Genomic DNA, 20871 nt, shown 5'->3' with positions numbered 1-20871 from the left:
GGGAAATGGCAGAAAGGCAGAGTTTGGACTAATGATATAGTGGTTTCTGTGCAGTACTTCACGTTCATTTGTTTATTGATTGCATTCTGCAAGGGCACTCTGAATTGTAGGGAAGTAAAATAAACATACTTCTCAGAGGCTAGCTACCATATAATAAACAATTAACTATTTTAAGTTGGGAAAGGAAGAAAAGAATAGGTTTTCACTTTTCTGTTCATATCAGTCATTTATTGGACCCTGTAGAAAAGCAACATCCATTTGTCATTTTGGTTAAACATATAAAATTAATGTTGCAATGGAAGCTTTTGTCATTGGAAAGGAGATCTGATAATGTAGCAACTATAAAAGCATGCTTTTGGCCAGCTTACCTGTCTTTAATGCCATCTATGTGAGAAAGATAATGAATAGGCAAAAAAAAAAAATTCTCTCTCCCAAAACCCATCCCCTGTTTCAAAAAAAAAAAAAAAAAAAAAAAGGCAATTACCTCTTTTTTTTTTTTTAACCCCTCTTAAGGAAGTTACCTTATCTTTGTAACTAGAAATATTTTCATTAGCTGAAAAAAAGAGAATATTTCAAAACTTAATGTTTTCTCCATGTCTAGAGAGAGAATGGTTCAAGAGAAGACCCAAACTTCCTGACTCAATGAGCTCTGTATCCAATTTTCTGTGTAACTGAGATCACCATGATATGCACCACATATCACAGGGAGCAGGAGTAAGTGAACATTAGTTCCTGGAGTATCACTCAGATGGAAAAGAAGTCATTATGGAGTCTCAGTGCTGCAAAGTAACCAGCTGCACTGCCTCTCCCCTTTCATACCATCCTCTCCACAACTTTTATTTGCGCATTGGTTTCCTCTGGTGCTGTAAATAACCATATCCTGTGGATGTGTCCTCCTTCTCCTGTCCCATAACGGCTAACAGTGACCTCCCAAGCTCAACTGTTAGGGAATTTGAAGATTTATGTCCTAGTGACACTGTAATTTGAAGTTTCCCTGGAGTTCCACTTATTTTTCTGGGCTTTCAGTTTAAATTAAATAACTGAAGCCCAGGCAAAGGACAACTTTACAGACAGCCTATCCCTGCAGTCTGTAGGTGCATGTTAAAACATTTAGTTTCAATGCTTGACCCCTTAGCTGTAAGTGGCAGGACTAAGGCTGTCCATGTAACCTGTATTTAGTTTACCTCTGTTAACACACTTTTCAGTTATGTGGTCACATAACGATTTCCCATTATTTCTTTCTTAACTTTCAATCAGTGGAGGGAAGTATGCAAAATCCGACAAACATTTTGGAGAATGTGAAGTAAAGGAAGCTGTGGCCTGTTGGACATTGTTTTGTATTAGTATGAAGTTTTCTTTGTATGCAACATAACATATTTAAATGTTTAAGACTATAGATTGTTTTTGGTAGAGAAATACTGAAGTTTGTCCTGAACTTAAATAGTTTTTTGGAGGTCATAAGCTTTTATTTACCATTGGTCTTTTTTTGGCTTAATCCCACGTCAACTGCCTCTAATTATAAAGGCTATTGTCTATGTTAAACCGACTTCGATGTGACACAGATCTGTAATTTAAAAGTGCAGTAACATTTGCCAGAAATCACTGGGAAATGATGTGTTGTATAGGGCTGCCCTGTTTCACAGTGTTGCTGCACTGATGTATTAAAATCTCTCTTATAAAAATAGCGTAAAGCATTAAGTCAGTGAGGATGAAAAACTAGCTAAGTATACTTATTACAGTATGTCAATTCAGCTGCTTTCATATTTCTTTTCGTTACCATAACTTCTTTTTATTCTTACTTTGTATTCATTGATACAAAGTGGGCTCATGGAGATTTTTCTGAAAAAAAAAAAAAACAATAGCTGACAGTCGTCCCGCTGAGGGGTCAGGTAGATGAGCAAAGTGTGAATGCCAGTGGTGGTTTCTTGAGTTTTGGGTAGATTGCTCTGCATTTTATTCCTAAGGATGTGGCACATTTATGTCTTTTAAGGAAACTTTTTTTTTTCCAGTAGTAGATGCAGCTGCAGTAGTTGACTTTCATAGCCTAAAGAGAGCCTGGAATTAAAAAAAAAAAAAAACCTGAATCTGACAAGACTGCCCACAGCCAAGAATATTCTGTAGTCTAAATTACAGAGATTAGATGATTCCCCGCACCCTGCAGTTATTTCCAGTTCAGGTTTAGTTGACCTTATCAAATGGAATGTCTATCTTGGAATGTCTATCTTGGCTGCGAAATCTGTTTTAAGTAGTTTCTTTTTGACTGGATGTGATATTTCTGATGGTCATTATGTTGGAGTCTAATTTATTAGATTATAGATTTCACATTATAGGTTGTTTTATTTTTTAAGGACAATTTCCCCTGATAGTGCCAGTTTCTGGTGATTATATTTTAGATATGATAAGTCTGGTTGTCTTGCCCTTTGTTTCTCTTTTATGTTATGTTTAGCATTTGGGATCCTCTCATGGTGTTTCTTTAAATCATTTAAACAACCGTACCAGGCTATGGCAAACTAGAATGATTTGTTCATTTTTGTTTCCTTATTAGATCTGTGAAAGAAACTGTACTTTCATTAATTGTACTTAATGAGCATTCTCTAGGTCTTTTCTCTGGCTTTTAAGAGATGTATTGAAAATGCTGTAATTTAAAAGAGTTGTTGAACAGGCAGTATACTGTACAGTTTATATATTAATAGCGATAGAACTGGAGTCTGTGTTAGAGGAGATTTCTTTTCTGGAATTTAAAGTGAGAGAAAATATGCACAGTCCATAAGAAAAGTTTATTTTCCGACTGAATTGACCAGTTTTTCAAAAGAGAATCACCAATCATAGCCCTTCTATTACACTAGTGTCAGCTTAAAGCACCAATTATTTTATACTTCAAATTGATACTTTTTAAAGGCCACGTTTTTCCATCTTTTTGTAGCATCCTCAAATGTTTGACTTGAGATCGAAGGCTTTTTTTTTTTTTCCTGGTTTTTGTTTTTGCCTATTTTTGATCGTCTAGTGGTCCGTTAGTTTGCATTAAAAACTTCACATAAGTGATGACTGGTATTTGCTGTCAGAAACCCAGTAAAAGTGAGCAAGTTATTTTCTGGGTGAAAAAGATAAGGCAATAAAATACCATCATAATACCTTTAAAATGAGGACTTCTTTGAAAGGACGTGTTTATTTTTGTCATAAATATGATTAATATGAACTAAAAAAAAGTACACATAACTGCCTTTTTTTTTCTATAAGCCTGTTGTTTTTCTAATAATTGTCTCTTTAGCAAATATTTATGAACTTAGCTAGTTGGAGATCATTTCTGGAGGTAGCTGTTAGTGCACATAGCTTGGCCTGGATATGACTGTTGTCAGTGTCTGTATTGGTGAATAAGTACCAAAGAAGGTGTATAATTATTTCAGCTAAATGTCAATAGTGATGCAAAATATAAGTAAGAAGTAAGTTCATGCTAGATATCTGAAATTCTTTGCAAAATTGCAAAAAAAAAAAATTTTCAAAGTTTGTGTAAAAAAAGAATTGCATGGTGGAGGATTTTGACCTATCTAAACAGGTAAAATATCGCATTTTAATTAAATGGGGAACAACAATGATAAAAAATATATTTCTGTTTGTATTAAAAGCACTCATCTTTTCACAAGAATATTTGGTTTGCATGGATAAAGATATAGATCTACTACTGTATGGAGGGTGATAAAGAAAAAGCATCAGTTATACCATTTTCCTGCATTGTCACTAGGATATTACTGAAGATAATTTAGAATTTTATGGAACGTGCATTCTGTAATAAGGTAACATTTTGTTAATCTGAGTTCCTGATTATTTGATAAATTAGGGTGTCAAAACAATTTATTAAAATGGAAGATTGCAGAATAATTTAGCTCGTATACTTCAATGTTTGATGAAAGCCCTAGTCATTTATTTAGCAAAACAGTTCCAGGGTTTTATTCTGTAAAGCCTCGCTGATCCGTAGTTTAGATTGTTTGGCTTTAGACTGGATGACGACCTGCAGCTAAATTCAGAAAGGATTTACAAATTAACAAAGTCAAAATGAAAAATTGTTGGTGCTAGTAAATTAGGATTTAGTTTCTTTAGTCAAGGGGATAGTTCATAGATCTGCACAGGATTCTTTTGTCTAATGCAAATTAAGTGCTGTGAGTTTTATCTAATAGGTTAAGGTATACAGAGCATTTTTTATTAAAATACACCTCTATGAATATAGGTGTAACCAGTAGGCTTACCATACCTGCTTATGCAAAAATTCAGGAAGTAAGTTGCACGTTTGTCGACGCAGGGGTCTCGGACACCACTCACACGATCAATGTGATCAAGCAGTGCCAGTTTATTCAGGGTTCCAATCGCGCTTATATGCAAGACTTCCCTGTACACGCGAGTGCTTCTTTACAATGATTGGTCAAGACCCCACGTCCATGCGACTAACTATACAGTGTGATAGGCTAACAACAGAGGCTAACTAACAGTGCCCACGTGTCCTCACATTTAACAACCGTCCCCCTCTACCTGTTTGTCTTCAATTCTTTGACTCCTTATCTGATTGCTCCTTATCTTTTATTCAACAGTCTTTTCATCCTTTTAGCTAGGTCCGGCACCCTGGTGCTCCCCTGGCGCCCATCTGCCCTTTTGTCTAGGTTTGGCGCCTACCTGGCTTGCTCACAGCATGACCACTGGCCTTCAGGAATCCCACACACGTTATTAAAGGAGATCCCTGAATGAAGACATACTAGTAAGGAAAAGAAAGCACTGGATAAAGAGAATAAAATTAACCCCTGAAATAATTTTTCTTGTTTTCTGCAAAATGAATCATACAGGGTTTCCCAAATTTCAAAGTTGGAATCAGGAAAGGAGCCATAAAAAAAGCGGATAAAAAGCAGCCAATGTGAATGAGGAAAGTGTTTTCTGATGTCGGTTGTAATACATAATAGCAGAAGAGCTCATTATGTAAGGAATTACTAAAGACCAAAAAAAAATCAGTACCCAGAAGAGACTGGAGCTTTCTATTATAACATTTCTAAAATGCATTTATAGGGTGTATTAGATACCCCTGTAATTGAGCAGCATTTGTTCAACACTGACCTGTGTCGGAAAAAGGTAGTGGTGGCAAGCGGGCAGTGATCGTCCTGCAGGAAATTTACTCTGTTCCCCTGGGGTTCTGGGACTAGACCCTTGTACAATGAAGGCTGCTCAAGTTTCCCCTCCCTTCCTGACACTACCTGAACACCTGCCATACCTTCGTTGGCGTTGCCTTCCTCTGTAACTTCTCTTGTTTTCCTCTTAAAGAGTCATTGCACTTTATCCAGGCACTTCTGTATTTTCTGGTTAACCTGATTTTCCTCTATACTTTTTTTCCTTTTTTTCTCTAGTTGCCTCTCTCTCTCTTTTTTTCCCCCTTCTTCTAAAAAAAAAGGCATCTTTACCTATGCAGCGCTTTGCCCAGGGATGCGCCTAAGCCTCTCCTGAAAGGGTTGGCATGGAAATGCAAGCACTAGAGCCCTCTTGGAGCTTGCCAGGGCCCTCCGGCTTTGAATGGTGCCATTCAGTGGTACCAGCCCTCAGCTTTGTGGTTTTGTTAAAAAACTCCTCCTCCTTCAGAGCTCTTTACAGAGGCCTGGAACAGGCTGCCCAGAAAGGTTGTGGAGTCTCCTTCTCTGGAGATCCTCAAGCCCCACCTGGATGTGATCCTGTGCCACATGCTCTAAGTGTCCCTGCTTGAGCAGGGTGAGTGGACTGGATGATCTCCAGAGGTCCCTTCCAACCTAAACCATTCTGTGATTCTGAAATTCACCATCCTGGGATGCATTTATCTAAATTGCTGATTTCAGTGAGTTGAGCCCTGAGTTTTATCTTCCACTCTGGTTGTGGAATGACCAGCTAAGGCTGTTGCATTTACATTTCTGCCTGTTTCTTTTTGTAAAATCTCTGTAATTCTACCTATTTGCTGGGTTTTGAAATAAGCCCTTTTAGGTGCTGAGCAGAACTTTGAACGGCATGGAGTGTTGCTCAGAGTGACAAATACGAGTGAGGAAATGAAAACTGTCCTGAATATCTGGCGGAAAAAAAATTCAAGAATTAAGAACTTTCTTTGTGTACAGTTTCTGTAGGTATATTTTATAGAGAACTTTGTACTAGCCCACTGAGGAACTTTAGGTATTTTTGTGAATCCACAGTATAAAAGCATATTTGTGACAAAATCAAATGCACCCAAGGTACCTTTTAGTAAAAGAATTTGCTTTAGTTACAGAGTTTGGTTAAATATTAATGCAGAATTTCTGCTATTACCTTTTTTAATCCATAATTTCTTTAATTAGATACTATGCATTATTGCATATTTTAAATATAGACATCTGGACTATTGGCCGGCATAATATTCTGTTTTTAATAAAAGCATCCTCACTGCTTTCTCAGAACTCCGTGCCAGCAGTTAGCTGTTCAATATTTAAATGGAAGAATTGAGCTTTTGCAATGGAAAGCATAATGGAAATTAAATTATTCCAAGAGATTTTGTTCATTAAAAGGGTAGTGTAATAATTACATATACCTATTAATGTGTGCTGAATCAGTAGCAGTAGAAAACAGCAGAGGTTTTGCTTATATTTCACTGTATTGGTAGATCGGTCCATCTAGTGTACTAGAAATGTCTTTTGATATCTATTTAGCGTATCTGCTTTTTGTTAAGAAGGTAAGCTTTGTTGATGAGGTTTTCAAAATCATATATATATATATGCTCCTGCATACATGTATTTATATACTATGTATCAAATGCACCCTTTGTAGGCTTTCAACCCATAAATGTTCTTTGCCATGGGTGGTTTTAGATAATCCAGCTTGATTAATTGTTAGGTCCAAATATGTACTTGACACAGACATTTTGTTTCTGAACCCTCTGGACATCTCTTCCTTGCTGGCTTAGAAATCCTTCCATTTCTGGTTAATATGGCAAATTGAATACAGCTGTGGAGAAAGGATGAGATTTCATAATAGCTCTTACATCTGTCACAGAGTTGTTCACGATTACATCAAGATATTTCTGACTCCTGACTCAGAACTGAATCTCAAAAAATCAGCATTTAAATAATCATTTTTTTTATTTTAGCACTGAAAAGTGGTTTCTTATGTGGCTAATCAGAATTCTGTTCTGTCTCTTCAAATGAGCCCATTTGATCTAGCGACTGCAGAAGAAGGATACTCGGTTCTCCTCACACAGTGACGTTTCAGAGGAGCCACTTAAATTCACTGGAGCACTCCTATCTGTATAATACTTGATTTGCTTTATTTTCCACAGGTTATGAATGCATCTTAAATACAGAGGGAGTCACATACACTTTCTGGGCCAGGGATAATTCAAAATAAGATGCGTGCAATTCGTTCAGGCTTCATAAATAATATCTTGAGTTTTCTTAAATTTTCTGAATTAGTATTTTTCTATTAGCGACAATGGATTTTTCCATTCTTGTAATTTCACTTATGGATTCATTGCTTCTTAAAATTCTGTTGTATAGACAACAATGAATCAAATTTTGGATTGAACCCAATCAAAGAAGGTCTCTGCCCTTCCTATGGTAGCAAGGGTAAAAAAGTGACAATATAACTATGTCTTTTTGGACTTTTTCGTCTCTCTCTCTTGTTTTGAAAGAACACACTTAAAGATATTTTCTGAAATTTAGATTTGGAGTTTAGAGTGTTCATGCAGAAGCTTTTGAATCTGGAATAAGGGTTTAACTCATGTGATAACTCCAGATATCTGGTTCAAATTAAGGATTTTTATTAAATTATATTCAAAGATAAAAGCTAATATACAGTAAGGATTAACAGAAAAAAATGTAGTTAATCTCAGCTATTGCCTGTTACACATGTTGCATTTGCAATGCTTCCATCAAAAGGATACATTCTGTGTGTGAGTGATAGTCACTTACAAAGTAAGGATTTAGAAATGCAATTAGTGTTCTTTGGTTTTTACATCTGAATAAGCAACACATCAATTTAAATAAAAATTGCACATGTTTTTGAATAGACAGAATATAATAAAATAAATATAATTAATATTAAATGAGGAAACATTTTTTGCTTTGTTCTTAATTATTTGTGATAGATTTTTCTCACTCGGTGATAATTTCCTTACCTCCTGGAAAGTCTATTTTTTCCTCAGTTAGGGATGCTCACAAATGCTTTGTTATGCTGGAAAAAAAATGTTTAGCTCTTAATATTTTTCAGCTCCCATTGAGACAAAGGTGACAGCGGCTGTGTAAACTGCCACTAGTCTTCAGTATTTTAAGTCTTCAGCCTTGTGATATAGGAGCATTATAAATTATGTACAACAATAGATGCCACTCAGTAAATATTTAATATGTGAAGGATATTTTTGCCTAAGTTACTTCTTCACTCGAACAATGTTTTAAGCTGTGTTTTTTGATTTTAGGGGATGACTTTTACAATATCAAGGAGTAGCTGAATTCAGGTTGAATGTCAGAGTTGCAGGACAACATTAATCACAATGTTTTTTTGGTTTGTTTTCTTTCTTTTTTTTTTTTTTTTCCCTGAACACTAGAAAACTTTTATTTCATCCATTAGCAGAGCATTTCTTGTGTGTGTTTGGGGTAACATTGGTATGTTGTGCCATCATCTCAGTTTGCTCGCTTGTGTATATATAGTTCCAACAATAATTATTATTTTATTTTTTTTTTTTTTTAACGATATCAACCTTAACAACACTTTATGCTGTGCAGGGAAATGAGATCCTACATCTCTCTTCTTTGTTCGTGTTTGTCAAGTTGCTGTGCTTAGGCAAATGTACACTGCAGTCTGCCCAGGTTTTCTCACAGACATCATGTTGTCCTTGTTGGCTCTGAGCGATGCGTATTGATGACTTGGAAAAGCAGTAGTCACAGCGTTGTCAGCAAATTTATTTTCTATGTTTGCTAGCACGAGGAGAAAAAAGCGTATATACATACACATAATATGCAGTGGTGATGGTTGTGTTTGGTACCTCTCCATGCTGAATTGTCAGTGTTCCTTAGCTCCTAATGGCTTATTGGCGTAGGTAGAAAAAATGGACTCATTTCAAAGGGTGATATGTGTAGAAATTCACAGTCTCTATGGCCATTATCTTCCCATGTCTAGAAGCCAATAGCATTTGATGTCAATGTGAAAAATGAACTTTATAAGCGCTTAAAACTTATTTCAAAGGTGTATTTAATCTCCTATTTATTGCACTCCTAATCTAATAAATATTACATCAAAGGTATTACTAAAAATGATTTTTCATTCAAGGTTAAATTAGTCCATTTGTACTTCTGCTGAATGATACCTTATCCTACAAGTAGCTGTCGCACAGTTCGGCCCAAAGAAATTTTGAAAAACTGAAGTTTTTTGAAAAACTGCAGTTTTGAAAAACTGCAAATACATTGTATTTTCAGTATAATGTATTATATTTTCAGTATAATGGGACATGTTTTAACTCTTTAGGCTCTCCAGGTGTCCAGATTTTTTTTTTTTATGGAGGGGATTCCATTTATTTAAAGAATTGCCAAGCAAAATTCAGGTTTACGTTCCCTAGTTGTACCAAATTTTGTGTACATTTAAATTCTGTTTACCCATCAGGCAAGGTGGTGGTGTTTGCTTTTAACCAACTTGCCTTCATTGTTCTCTTGTTTGATCTTTCTTATCTGGTGTAAGCAAGCTGTTTGTTCTGGCTTCTTTCAAGTAACACCTTCACAAGCTTCCTGAAACAACAGCCTTGGAATACTCATTGGAAACACAAAAAACACCTGCAACACGTCTCCTGCTTGTGTTTTTTTGTGATACATAGATGAAGTTTTGTTAAACATGACTCAGAAAGAGAATAAAGAGCAGTATTTCTTGAGTATCTTAACATTCTTTTCTCCACTACAGGAACAAACCTTGGCCCTTAGGAAAGAAGGGATAGGTGTTGTGTTGGATTCTGAACTGCCTCATCTAATTGGCATTGATGATGATCTCCTTAGTACTGGTATCATCTTGTATCACTTGAAGGTAAAAACACGTAGTGTTTCCAAAGCGTTCATGTGCCTGATTTTTGGAGTAGACAACTGTAATTATAGTATTAATTTGTTATCTATGTATAGTAAGTGTTCATTGCATGTTTCCTCTCTGATTAGATAACCTGTTAAGAGGTTGTAACTGATTCGTATAATGGGGTTTGTCAGTTTATTGCTTAGATTTATCCTGGAGTTCTACTGTTTTGCTGAATGTGTACAGTCGGATGTAGAATATTCCTGGTCATATATATTAGTTTCCTCATTCTTGTTGTAGAGTTTAAATTGAAATCCAAACCTAGATTGTCACAAAAGTCATTCTGTGCAGGACAGATAAATCTTGAATTTGGCAGCAATATGCTAACATTAGTGCTCTATGAAAGCATTCTGAAAGTTTCGTGTATGTATAAACACATAAATGGTCCAGGATGCTGTGGGGAAGTGGGAAGTTAAATCATTTTTTCACAGGGGAAGGAAGAAGTGAAAATTATGTATATTTTATCTTAATTAGGAAGGCCGAACATATGTTGGCAGAGAAGATGCTATGACAGAACAAAATATTGGTAAGAAAGGGTTTTGTTCCTTGTTATTGTCCCTTCAATTGTTCTTACTTCATATGATGTCTTACCATGTGAATGAAATGTCATCAGTTTCCTCTCCTTTTCAACTGGTTGTTCATATGTGCCTGCATGCTTTATTTTTTCAAAATCTTGTAAGAGGTATGAATTATGTGTGATTTACCCCAAAAGGCATATCTTCTAAAACAGGCTGTGGGCTTAAAATATGTTCTTATTCATGCATGCTGAGGTTTGCTATTAATCTATTTGTAGACTTTAAATAGAATTCTATAGAACTACCATCGTTTTTCATGCAGCACTGTCATATCTGATGTATAATTATTTTCTTAACCTTTATGTAGTGACAAGATTGTTATACTGTTATATCTAAAGCAATCTCTGGACTTTAGATTCATGTTGATGAAAATTCTGCAAATTGATGAAAAGTGGGTAGGCTTCTTGCATTGATTTCTTTATTTATTTGATATAAAAGCAAAGTGACAAGACTGGATTGCCTTGGCACATGTGTTATTTGAATGGAGTTTCATTAAATAAGTTACTTTTTTTTAGTTCTCAATCAGAAATCAAGAGCCAAATAATTTAGTTCAATGTGTTTTTTGAACACAGGATGTCAAATTTAAGTTTCAAAATAAATTCTATGAAACTAGAGCACACATGATTTGCTTTATAATGGTAGAGAGTGTATACTGTTGGTGTACAGTATATAAAATTTATATAAGCAGTTTATATGCAGGTGTATACATTTTTTCTCTGTTCCTTTTGTTTCTGGTGAGAATGAAAGACTTCTGCAGAGATAGCCTTAGAAGAGTTAAAAGAGAGAGAGAGCTCCTGAAAAGGAGAAAAGCAGCATAAATGATTGATAGAATGCCTGGATGTAATAAACCACAAGAACCTTATTTCAGCCACGCTTAATAATCTTTAATCATGTGTTGCATCCTGTCTCATCAGATTTAAATAAAACTGCTTTAAGGTCAAGATTTTTTCATTATTACTCAGTGAAACTGATTTTTAAAAAAAGTTTCTACAGGTGTGTGCAAATAAACATACTTTAATCTGGTGCCATAATATGGGAGAAAAGAAGATTATACACACACAAAAAAAAAACCCCTAAACAACAACAGAAGCAACTTTTTATTAAAATAAAGCAATAAACAGCATAAACCTTCAAGGTATATAGTTGCTAAAAGATAGCAATTGATGAGGAAACGTAGAAAATTTTATCCAAAATAGAGAAAAGACTTTTTTTCAAAGAGGTAGTGGTATATGTTCTTAATAAGTTAATTTCAAACTGCTAGTCTTATTTGTTTTAAGAGGCTAATTATATTATTTTATTCCTTTATATTTTAGTTCTTCATGGCCTTGATTTGGAAAGTGAGCATTGCATCTTTGAAAATCTCAATGGTACTGTGAATCTAATACCACTGAATGGAGCTCAGTGCTCTGTGAATGGTATTCAGATCACAGAAGCCACACAGCTAAACCAAGGTATATGTAATTTTTATACACCATCTCTTTTTTTTTTTTTTTTTTTTCTGAAAACTCCATTTATATACTAGGGGTTTATTGTAAAATTCATTTTAATTCTGATTCCTTGTGTTCTTTTCTCCAATTAGAGGTTTTGTTCACTCAGAGAACTGCCATATGGTGAAAAGAGAATTCTTTACTAGTTTAAGCTACATCTTTGTGAGTGGGAATTGATAATTATGATTTGATTTCATTCAAAATTCATGCTTAAACTCCATGCCAGATTTCTTAGTTTTGGGTTTTTTTTTAAATATTATAACAGAGTCAGATATCTTTTTTCCTTTCCTTTCCCTCCAGAACTTCAGGCTGACCAGTCCTGCCTAACACTCAGTTGTCAAATCCTCTTGTATAGCAGCAAATCCAGCTAGAGTATCTGTTAACTGAACGTTCAGTAAAATGACCTTAAGGGGAAAACCAACCCTAATGGAGGAAGGTTTGAGAATTGTAATTTCAGTGCAGAAAATGCAGGTGGAGCAAGTTAGCCTTGGGTAGAGGGTTTTGACTCATGATATCGGTAAAGGGTTGGCCGCAAGTTGTTATCACTGATATTCTGACATATACTAGCGTCTGGGACAGGTGCCTGTTGTACTCTCAGACCTAGGCGGTTTCCACATGCAAGAGAACATTAAAGAACAGGATTATGGAGAAGGTGACAGATTCTTCAGCTGCAAATCTAAGGTGGTCATGTTTTTCAAAAGAACTTTCTGTGCGGAAAACCCAATCCTCTTTGTCTTACATTTGGGTAAATCCTGTTGATAAATGATTGGCATTAGAAGCATTGGCATTAATGGCAAATAGAAAGAGTTGCAATTTCAGTGAATCATCTTTGCTTTAGTCTACCACATTTCAAAGGCAGGAAAGATTTGATTGACCTCAGAAGTAGGTAAGAGTTTGGATGTTATTTCCTTCTAGCAAACCCAATGTGTATTGCCTGATGACTTGGCTTTGTCTCATGAAGAGTGGAAGCCCCTTTCTCCGACTGCTTCTCAAGAGTTACTAAATTGTGTAAAAACAGCTACTTAAGCTGCCCTGTAGATTGTCTAACCAGACTTGAGCCAGCCAGACAGTATCAAAAGGGAAGAGCCATTGAAATAACCACATTAACACCTTGTGCTCGGTACACGGATCTGAGCTGTGATAGCATTCGGTCTCACAGGATGAAATACCAGTGTCTTTAAATATCTGCTGCAGATATCTCTAACTGCTGATATATTTAAATGTTTCTGTTTCTTATTAATAACACTGAAAATGTGTTAAGCTTTTAGACTGTTTATAATGTAGATTAAAAAATATAAAAAGGAGACATAGTAATTAATACTTCCTTCTTCAGATTACTTCCAGCATTTGTAAATTCTCATTAATATGCTCTTTTTGTGTAATTTAAACTCTCTACAGTATTTTTCCGTTTGGATTTCTAAAGATAACTGAATTAATATATCATACACTAAGAGTTTATCCTTTTCTTTAAATTTAACTTCAACCTAAACTGAATTTGCCCTTTTTAGGCCAAACTGCCAATGCATCTATTCACTAGTTACAAATAACTTTTAAAATATTAAGGAGATTAATTATGGACACACACGTTTTGCATAGTTCCAAAACACTGATCAGTGTGATGTTTTGTGATATTTGATCTTCTTACCTATTTCATGGTCACTTTGCTTTTTGGCGAGGAAAGTAGCTAAGTTATCTGGTAAGAGTTCCTTAAATGATACAGACTTCTTTATTGCTTGTGTCTGTGTGTGTGTCTGTGTGTGTGTCTGTATGTTCTTACGCAGGGGGTGTATTTTTAGTAATATCAGTATATTTGATGAACCTCTTTTTCTTTGCTGCTTACATTAAAGAAGAATGGGAATTTTTTTTTCCTGACTGGAGAAGCAGCACCATCACAGCCTAAGTTCTATTAAATGTGAATTAAAATCGTACAGTTTTCCCTAAAATTCTGGAATAAGATAAAAATAAAAAACATACAAAGACATAAAGTAGCACCATGCAATAGTATCTGTGCCATGCATACGAAAGCGGAACTTATTGTGGGGAGGAGCTATAATTCCTCCTCTAACTGGTATGTTTGCTATATTAGTGTACTAAATACTTCTGTATCATATGACAGGCACATATCTCTTCTCTTTCCTCCTAATCAGACATATGTCAAGTCTCCTCCTACCATAGTATTCAGAGCTATACTAAGAGAGAAATCCAAGTCACTGTTAATTTGATCAGTCATTTATTTTCAAGTGTTAACATACTTATATACACTGTTTGCTTTTATATTTGTGAAGTTAGGAACAGTCAAATATATTTGTAATCACTCTGAAATTTAAATTCACTCAAGTTGTTTTCTTTTAATAACATGTTCCAAAATGGTTACGGCTAATTATTTTTATTATTATTTTTATCTTCTTCCTATGCTGAAGGAATTTCTCTGGAATCCATGTGGCTAGAATAATCAAAATCCCCCTCTGGGCAAAGAGCAAGAGTGAGAGATCCATGTTTGGGGAAAACTATGAGCAAATGAAGTGTTTGTGGAATAAAGTGTTTTACTGCTTTTACTAGAGCAGTCATGACCGACAGGGACACTTTTTAATAGACTTACATAAAAAGTATGTCCAGGGCACTTCAGGAGGGAAGAGACAACCTACTGTATCACGTAAATTACAGAGATGGTATTGGATACCTTTGCAATTCTAACCTACGCACAGATTTGTGAGAGATATGTCTATTTAAGGTTAGACTAAGCTAAAATGTTAGTATGATCCAAAATTGAGGTGTGATGTAGACAGCAAGGAGTGACACTGTGACTACAGCAAATTTTGCCATTAATTTTGCTGAGTGGGTGATCCTACGTGGGTTGATACTTATGACAAAGCTAATTTTCAGAGGAGCAGTCTTAGCTGAAGAAAATATTTCATTCTCGGTAACAATTTTGCTTGTGGTGAGCAGTGTAAGTGCAGCCCTCTTGTAGACTGTAAGTGTAATAGCAGTTCTTTTTTTTTTCTCTTAAAATACCTCCCACTGACAGGTAATGCCTGATTCTGTGGTGGTTAACTTGGAAGACTTCGATTTTTGGGATCGCAGTGAGACATCACTGACTATCTATTTTTTTAGGTATTAATCTTGATGCCAGTCTCTTCAAAATACAATAGTGCCAAGAAGACATTATTTGTGACCTATGCTTGTATTTGATTAAATGCTATAATGGATGTTTTCTGAGCAATCTAAACTATTCCAGTTTTTTCCCCTTGAAAATAAATATTATGTATAAAATTCTAACAATTCTGGTTCGGGTAGTGGTAGGTTTCAGTATTTTTCTGTATAAAGGTAAGAAGGGTAAGTGAGAGTGCAAATTATGGAGAAAGGGAGTTTGTGGTGTAGGAGAATCCAGATCTGCCTTGGAGAAATAGCAGAGAAGTGCAAGTTAGTTTGTCCTCAGCTGTAGTTATGGACATACTCATTTAATTTGGCACATGCTGGTTTCTAGCCTCCAAGGGAGCAGTGTTGAGAGTACATAAGAAAAGTTTGGGTTAAATGCTGCTGTTGTTTCACCTGCTTCATCAGCTGATCGACATCAACATGACCCATCTTTGTGTGCATGAGTATGTTTGCTTTTTGTGCTTTAATTTTTTTTTTTAACTAGGAACATGAAGAAATGAAGATATATGCACAGCAGTTAACATAGCTGTGATCATATATCTTTATACTCTTTAATTGTTTTATTACTTTAAATTCTAAGCTGTAGTTCTTTATGAAAGCCTTTGCCTACATAGGGGATGAGTGAAAAATTTGGCATTTTCTGGTGCATGTTATCAGTAAGTGTTTTTTGTTTTTTCTTCTTTCCCTCCCCGCATAAGGTGCTGTTATATTGCTTGGAAGAACCAACATGTTTCGCTTTAACCACCCTAAAGAAGCTGCTAAGCTAAGGGAAAAAAGAAAGGTGAGATTGAATGAGCTTTTTTTTTTTTTCTTTTTTTTTTTCTTTACATAAAGATACTTCTTTATTCTTTATTTTCATCAGGTGAAGGGAAGACTTTTTCTGAAAGTTTTTTGAAGTGTCTAATGCTTTCATTTTGTGGTCTGTTGTCAGAGTGGGCTGCTGTCTTCCTTCAGCTTGTCTATGACAGATCTTTCAAAATCCTGTGAGAACCTGTCAGCAGTAATGCTTTATAATCCAGGGTGAGTAAATTCTGAAATGCAGGTGTATAAATTGCACCAGTTCTCCTTTTCAGTGGTGTGAATGCTTCAAGTGGCAGTAATAGAAATTATTTCATTCTCAAGTTAATACTACATTCATGCTAAATAATAGGCTTTTGAATGACATAAGAATTTATCAAAAAATTTATTTGAAATATTATTTCAAATCTTTGCTGGAATATGGCATGAAAGGACATTGAGGAGTTTTCTATCGTGCTGAAAACCTGCTCTTGAAAGGGATCCACTTCTTAAATGCAAGAACAACAACTGCATCAGCACACAGATAGATCTTACACTAATAAAGTGATAGTGCCTGGATTTCAGGAGAAAAAGTTTGGCATTAAAACCAAAGAAGTCCAGTACAATTATGATACTGTAGATTTTACATTTATTTTTTCTTGAGAATTACAGGCTATTTTTTTCCTGAGCAAAATGCATTGTAAACTGGAAATTAAAAAAAGACTCTAAAATTCATTTAATACCGATAAAGGCATAAAAATGCCCAGAAATTAGTGTCTTAGGTTCTCGTCTATCTACCTCTTAGTAAGTGGCTAGGGTAGGATAAGGAAGACAATTTTATTATACAGTTAAAAAGAAATAGAGTGCTTGTTGTAGATAAAGTGTTTTTAATGTTTTTACCAGTGTTCTTAAAGTGGTTTAGGGTGCTTGGTGGTGATGTGGTTAGTTTGTTTGATTTTTTTCCAATGGCTCTGTTTTGAATTGAGAGTGAGATGAACCGCCTTACCCATCTATATGCTTTTGAAAAATAGATCATAGATTGAATTACAGACTTGAACAGTGCAGCTTTATTCCTAGATTTATTCCTAAATTTGGATTGCTCTTTGCACATTAGAATTTAGGATGATAGGACAGATAATGCCAAATTCAAGTTAAATAATGTGTTGTGGGCGTGTTTAATAGCATTGCTTCAAATGTGATTGTTGCTGTCTTGCTACTCAATTACTTAAACAACTCAAGTCACTGAACTAGTTGCTCATAAATTTAACCCATCTTTTTCTCAGAAATGAAAGAGAAGGTCAAAATGTAGATTTTTTTTTTCTCTTTCAGCCTTTTCAAATAGGTTGATCTTCCTCTACTGTTGAGAGCTAGAGAAAAATCCTTGCTATTCTGTTACATTGTGAATTGCAAATTGTGAATTTGCTGCCTTCAGCTCTTCCCAGACTCAGAATGCTGTTATTAATAATAGCCCAATATCAACCTTGCCTTTGCAGTCACTGTGGACGAGGACATATTGTTTCAGCATCACTTCAGCTGTAACCTTTCAGATTTACAGTCAAACATAGCAGCACGGGCAAGGTCCAATTGAGTGTACACTTAAGAATTATTTCCCTGCCAGAAGAGTTGAGATCATGTCAAATCATATTTGATAGGACTTTTTTTTTTCCTGTGAGCCATATAAAAATGCATCTAAAAAGTTAATTGCCTCTGGGGTGGAATAGATAGCACCAGATTCATTTTGTTTCTGTGTGTTTTGTGGAAAATACCTTCCTGCTTCCTTATCAGATCTTAAAACACTTCACATTGCTTTCCTGGAAAGCATACAGTATGTTTAATATCTTTATATTATCAATTAATATTTTTATATTATCAATGTACTCAGCAATTTTTAGAAACACTGCCATTCTTCCCATTTAGCAGTACTCATAATTTTTATTTTCCTCCTGTGTCGTTATGAGGGAACTACTCTTGTTGAAACTGAGGTGAAATAATCCTCACATTTCTAAGCATACCTGAATTTTACTAGACATTAAACTATGAGCAGGGAGTTAATTATTGATATTCTCCTGCTAGTCTGCATTCAGTTAATCTTTGTGAGCTGACTCGCATGAATGGGCGTTTTTGTCTTGCTTAATTTGTAAATGCAAACTAGGATTATGCTTAAGGCTTGTTGATGTAACACAAGTTTGCCCGACTGTCACTTCTTTGTGAGCAATAAAAATTGCCTGTGGTTGTTCCATTGTCACTGTTCTGTTACCTTTTTTTTCTCTGAGCAAGGATGCTCACAGTTGTGTATTCGTAATTTAGGCTCTTATCCCTATCTTCAGACTCTTTAACAATGTTTAAAACAATACAGGGCACACCTAATAAAAGACACTACCCACACAGTGCAGAGGCTGTCTTTGTTCTAACAGCTCAGTGATTTAAAAATAGTAATAATTTCAAAAATGACTGCTTTTGTCACTGCTGCAAGAACAAAGTAGGCTGTAAAGTTTGCTCTGCTGCTTAACTGAGCCAGGATCTTAGAAATCAGGGGAAGAAAACATGTTCCATCACTGATGTGTCTTTATGGACTGCAGTTTGACTACAGCAGCTTTTCAGCTCAGGCTATGGTTCCATGGCAATGTTTGATTTTTACTGAGTAGTTGCTAACCCTGTCTTCTTTCTTTCTGCTTCTTTGGGGCAGCGCTGGGGCTTTTTTGATCATATGGTGAGCTTGTCCAGAGAGGTAATTCTGCAGAAAATGTCACTTCAAGGGCGACAGATGGCTGCGGTCATTAGAGAAATAAAAACATGTATAACATGCTTGCAACATAAAGTAGACTACAAATGCTTAAGGCATAGTAATAAAGACAGTGAGGTTGTATCCATAAGGAGTTGGACGTTGTTCAGAACACCTGATTCTGGACCCCCAGCTGGGGATGCTGCTGAACCAGGGCAGTTCAGCAGCAGTTGTTGCAGTTGCTGTTCCGAGTTGTAGTTGTTATTCCGAGGGGGGTCCATGTTCAGCTTGAGTAAAACATATTCAATAAACCTTATCTCTAGAATTCAAAGGCAAGGTAACTGTAGCAAAATCATTAGGTGATGAGGGGCATGCTGCTTTTTAGGAAAAGACAGATGGAAAAAGACTATCCTTCAACAAATTTGGCTTGGATTTTATTGTTATTTAAACAGTAGGAGCAACATATGACTTGGACTACATGGTTTATTGTGATTTTTTATAAAAGGCAGTACTAACTCTTCGCTCCTGTGTTGGCCAGTGCAGGTTTCCTCAGTTCTTGTAGCTCTTTATAATTGTATTTTCATATTGGTGTTCTTTGTGTGTAGTTTTTGTGCCTCTAAGCTTGCCTGTTGATTTCCCGTGTGTGTATGTAGGTACACAAAGTTTTGGTTTAATATGCAGAATTCCTTGTACTCCTGGTTTCCAGTCTTTGTCATTAATCTGGTGTCATGTAACATAGCTTCAGTTAATAAGCTTTGAGTAAGTTTTGCTCATAAATTTATTTTGAGGATTTGTGGATTTTTCCTAAGTTCTGTTACACTAACTCTAAAACCACTCATGGGAAGCCTTAGTCTTCTCATGGATGGAGCTTATTTATTTATTTATTAATCATACGACTTGGTCTACTGAACTACTGTTGCATATTTGTAGTCTTGCCAATATTCAGTATTTCCCAATACATGTACTAGCAGTTCACACTTTTGTTCTGTGTAAATCAAGCTACTGCAGTATTGTGCTAATAAAACAGGCTTCCTTTTCTCTGTAGCTTATCTACACTCTTACTATTGCTAGATATGCCACATTTCCCAGGAAAACGTTGACTGTTTAATTCTACACTGATCAGATTAAGTTTTTTGTGTCGGTTCTACAAAAGAAGAAAGAGTAGATTTTGGTTCTCGATATCTGTTGTAATTTCAAGCTAATACTTTTGCAGCGCTTACATGTATTAAAGGAGTAGAGGTTATGTAAGAATGTTTTTTATTAAGCATAGACTAAAAGAAAATACATCTACTCTGTAACTTCAGAACTGATAAGTAATTGGAAGCAAATACTGCAGAGGGCTAATGATCTCAAAAGTAGAAAGCTGCTAAACATATTGTGAAAATGGGCTGCCAGGTAAGGAAAATGGCCATTGCTAGTGTCCTGCTACTATAAAGGCTGCATCTAGAGTGCTCTTGATCCTCATGGGATGGAGATGCTATGATTGACCCTTTGGTAGAAGAGCCTTCAGTGGAGCTCAGACCTTCTTGTGCATCGGAAAGTCTACACAGCAATAAAACCCCAAGGTGCAATAGGCCCTCAGTTCATAGGACTACATTTTAGTCATCCAAAAGGCATTACATATATATATATGTATTTTTTTTCTCATTTGTTTGGCATTTGAGAGCTGTGGATTGCCAAGAGACGTGTTCACAATAATCCATCTTTTCTTTTCTTTTTTTTTTTTTTGGAAAGAGCCATATTCCCTTCAGAAATAATCACTTCCACATTGTTCATTCCCATCTTCATAGCTAGCTTAATTCATTTTTGTTCTACATCTTGGATAACTTTGTGGATTTTCCACTGGGGCTACAGAAATTGTGATTGAATTAAAAATAATGAGTGCTTGTCATCTCTGCTAATGCTGTAAGCTTGACCTTAATGTAAATGTGAAAGGGCTGTTGGTAAAATATTTATGTGAAAGTGCTGATTGTTTTGGATTATGTATTAAAAAAAAATGCTCTTCTGGAAATGGGCTTGTGAGAAATCAGAGAAAATGTAGATTGTTAAACTTGTGTTTCTCCATTTTCGAAGTGGATGGAAACATCCT

General features: G+C 35.5%; 1 protein-coding gene across 3 annotated transcripts in view; it reads left to right on the top strand.

Annotated features, from left to right (window-relative positions):
- The window catches only part of KIF16B (kinesin family member 16B), a 121877-nt gene that overhangs the window by 48625 nt on the left and 52381 nt on the right, over positions 1-20871 (top strand). For all 3 annotated transcript variants that reach the window (XM_088520557.1, XM_088520554.1, XM_088520556.1), the window contains exons 13-17: positions 9907-10026; positions 10540-10591; positions 11954-12091; positions 15982-16064; positions 16215-16303. In XM_088520557.1, coding sequence (XP_088376683.1) covers positions 9907-10026; positions 10540-10591; positions 11954-12091; positions 15982-16064; positions 16215-16303 — 482 coding nt within the window. The remainder of the gene's footprint in view (positions 1-9906; positions 10027-10539; positions 10592-11953; positions 12092-15981; positions 16065-16214; positions 16304-20871) is intronic.

This window comes from Tinamus guttatus, unplaced genomic scaffold (assembly GCF_059628265.1).
Source record: "Tinamus guttatus ecotype Peru unplaced genomic scaffold, ASM5962826v1 Tinamus_guttatus_pri_ptg000090l, whole genome shotgun sequence".
In the NCBI taxonomy this organism is placed as follows: Eukaryota; Metazoa; Chordata; class Aves; order Tinamiformes; family Tinamidae; genus Tinamus; species Tinamus guttatus.
The sequence above is the reverse complement of the archived record's forward strand: the minus strand, read 5'-3'. Positions and strand labels throughout refer to the sequence as shown.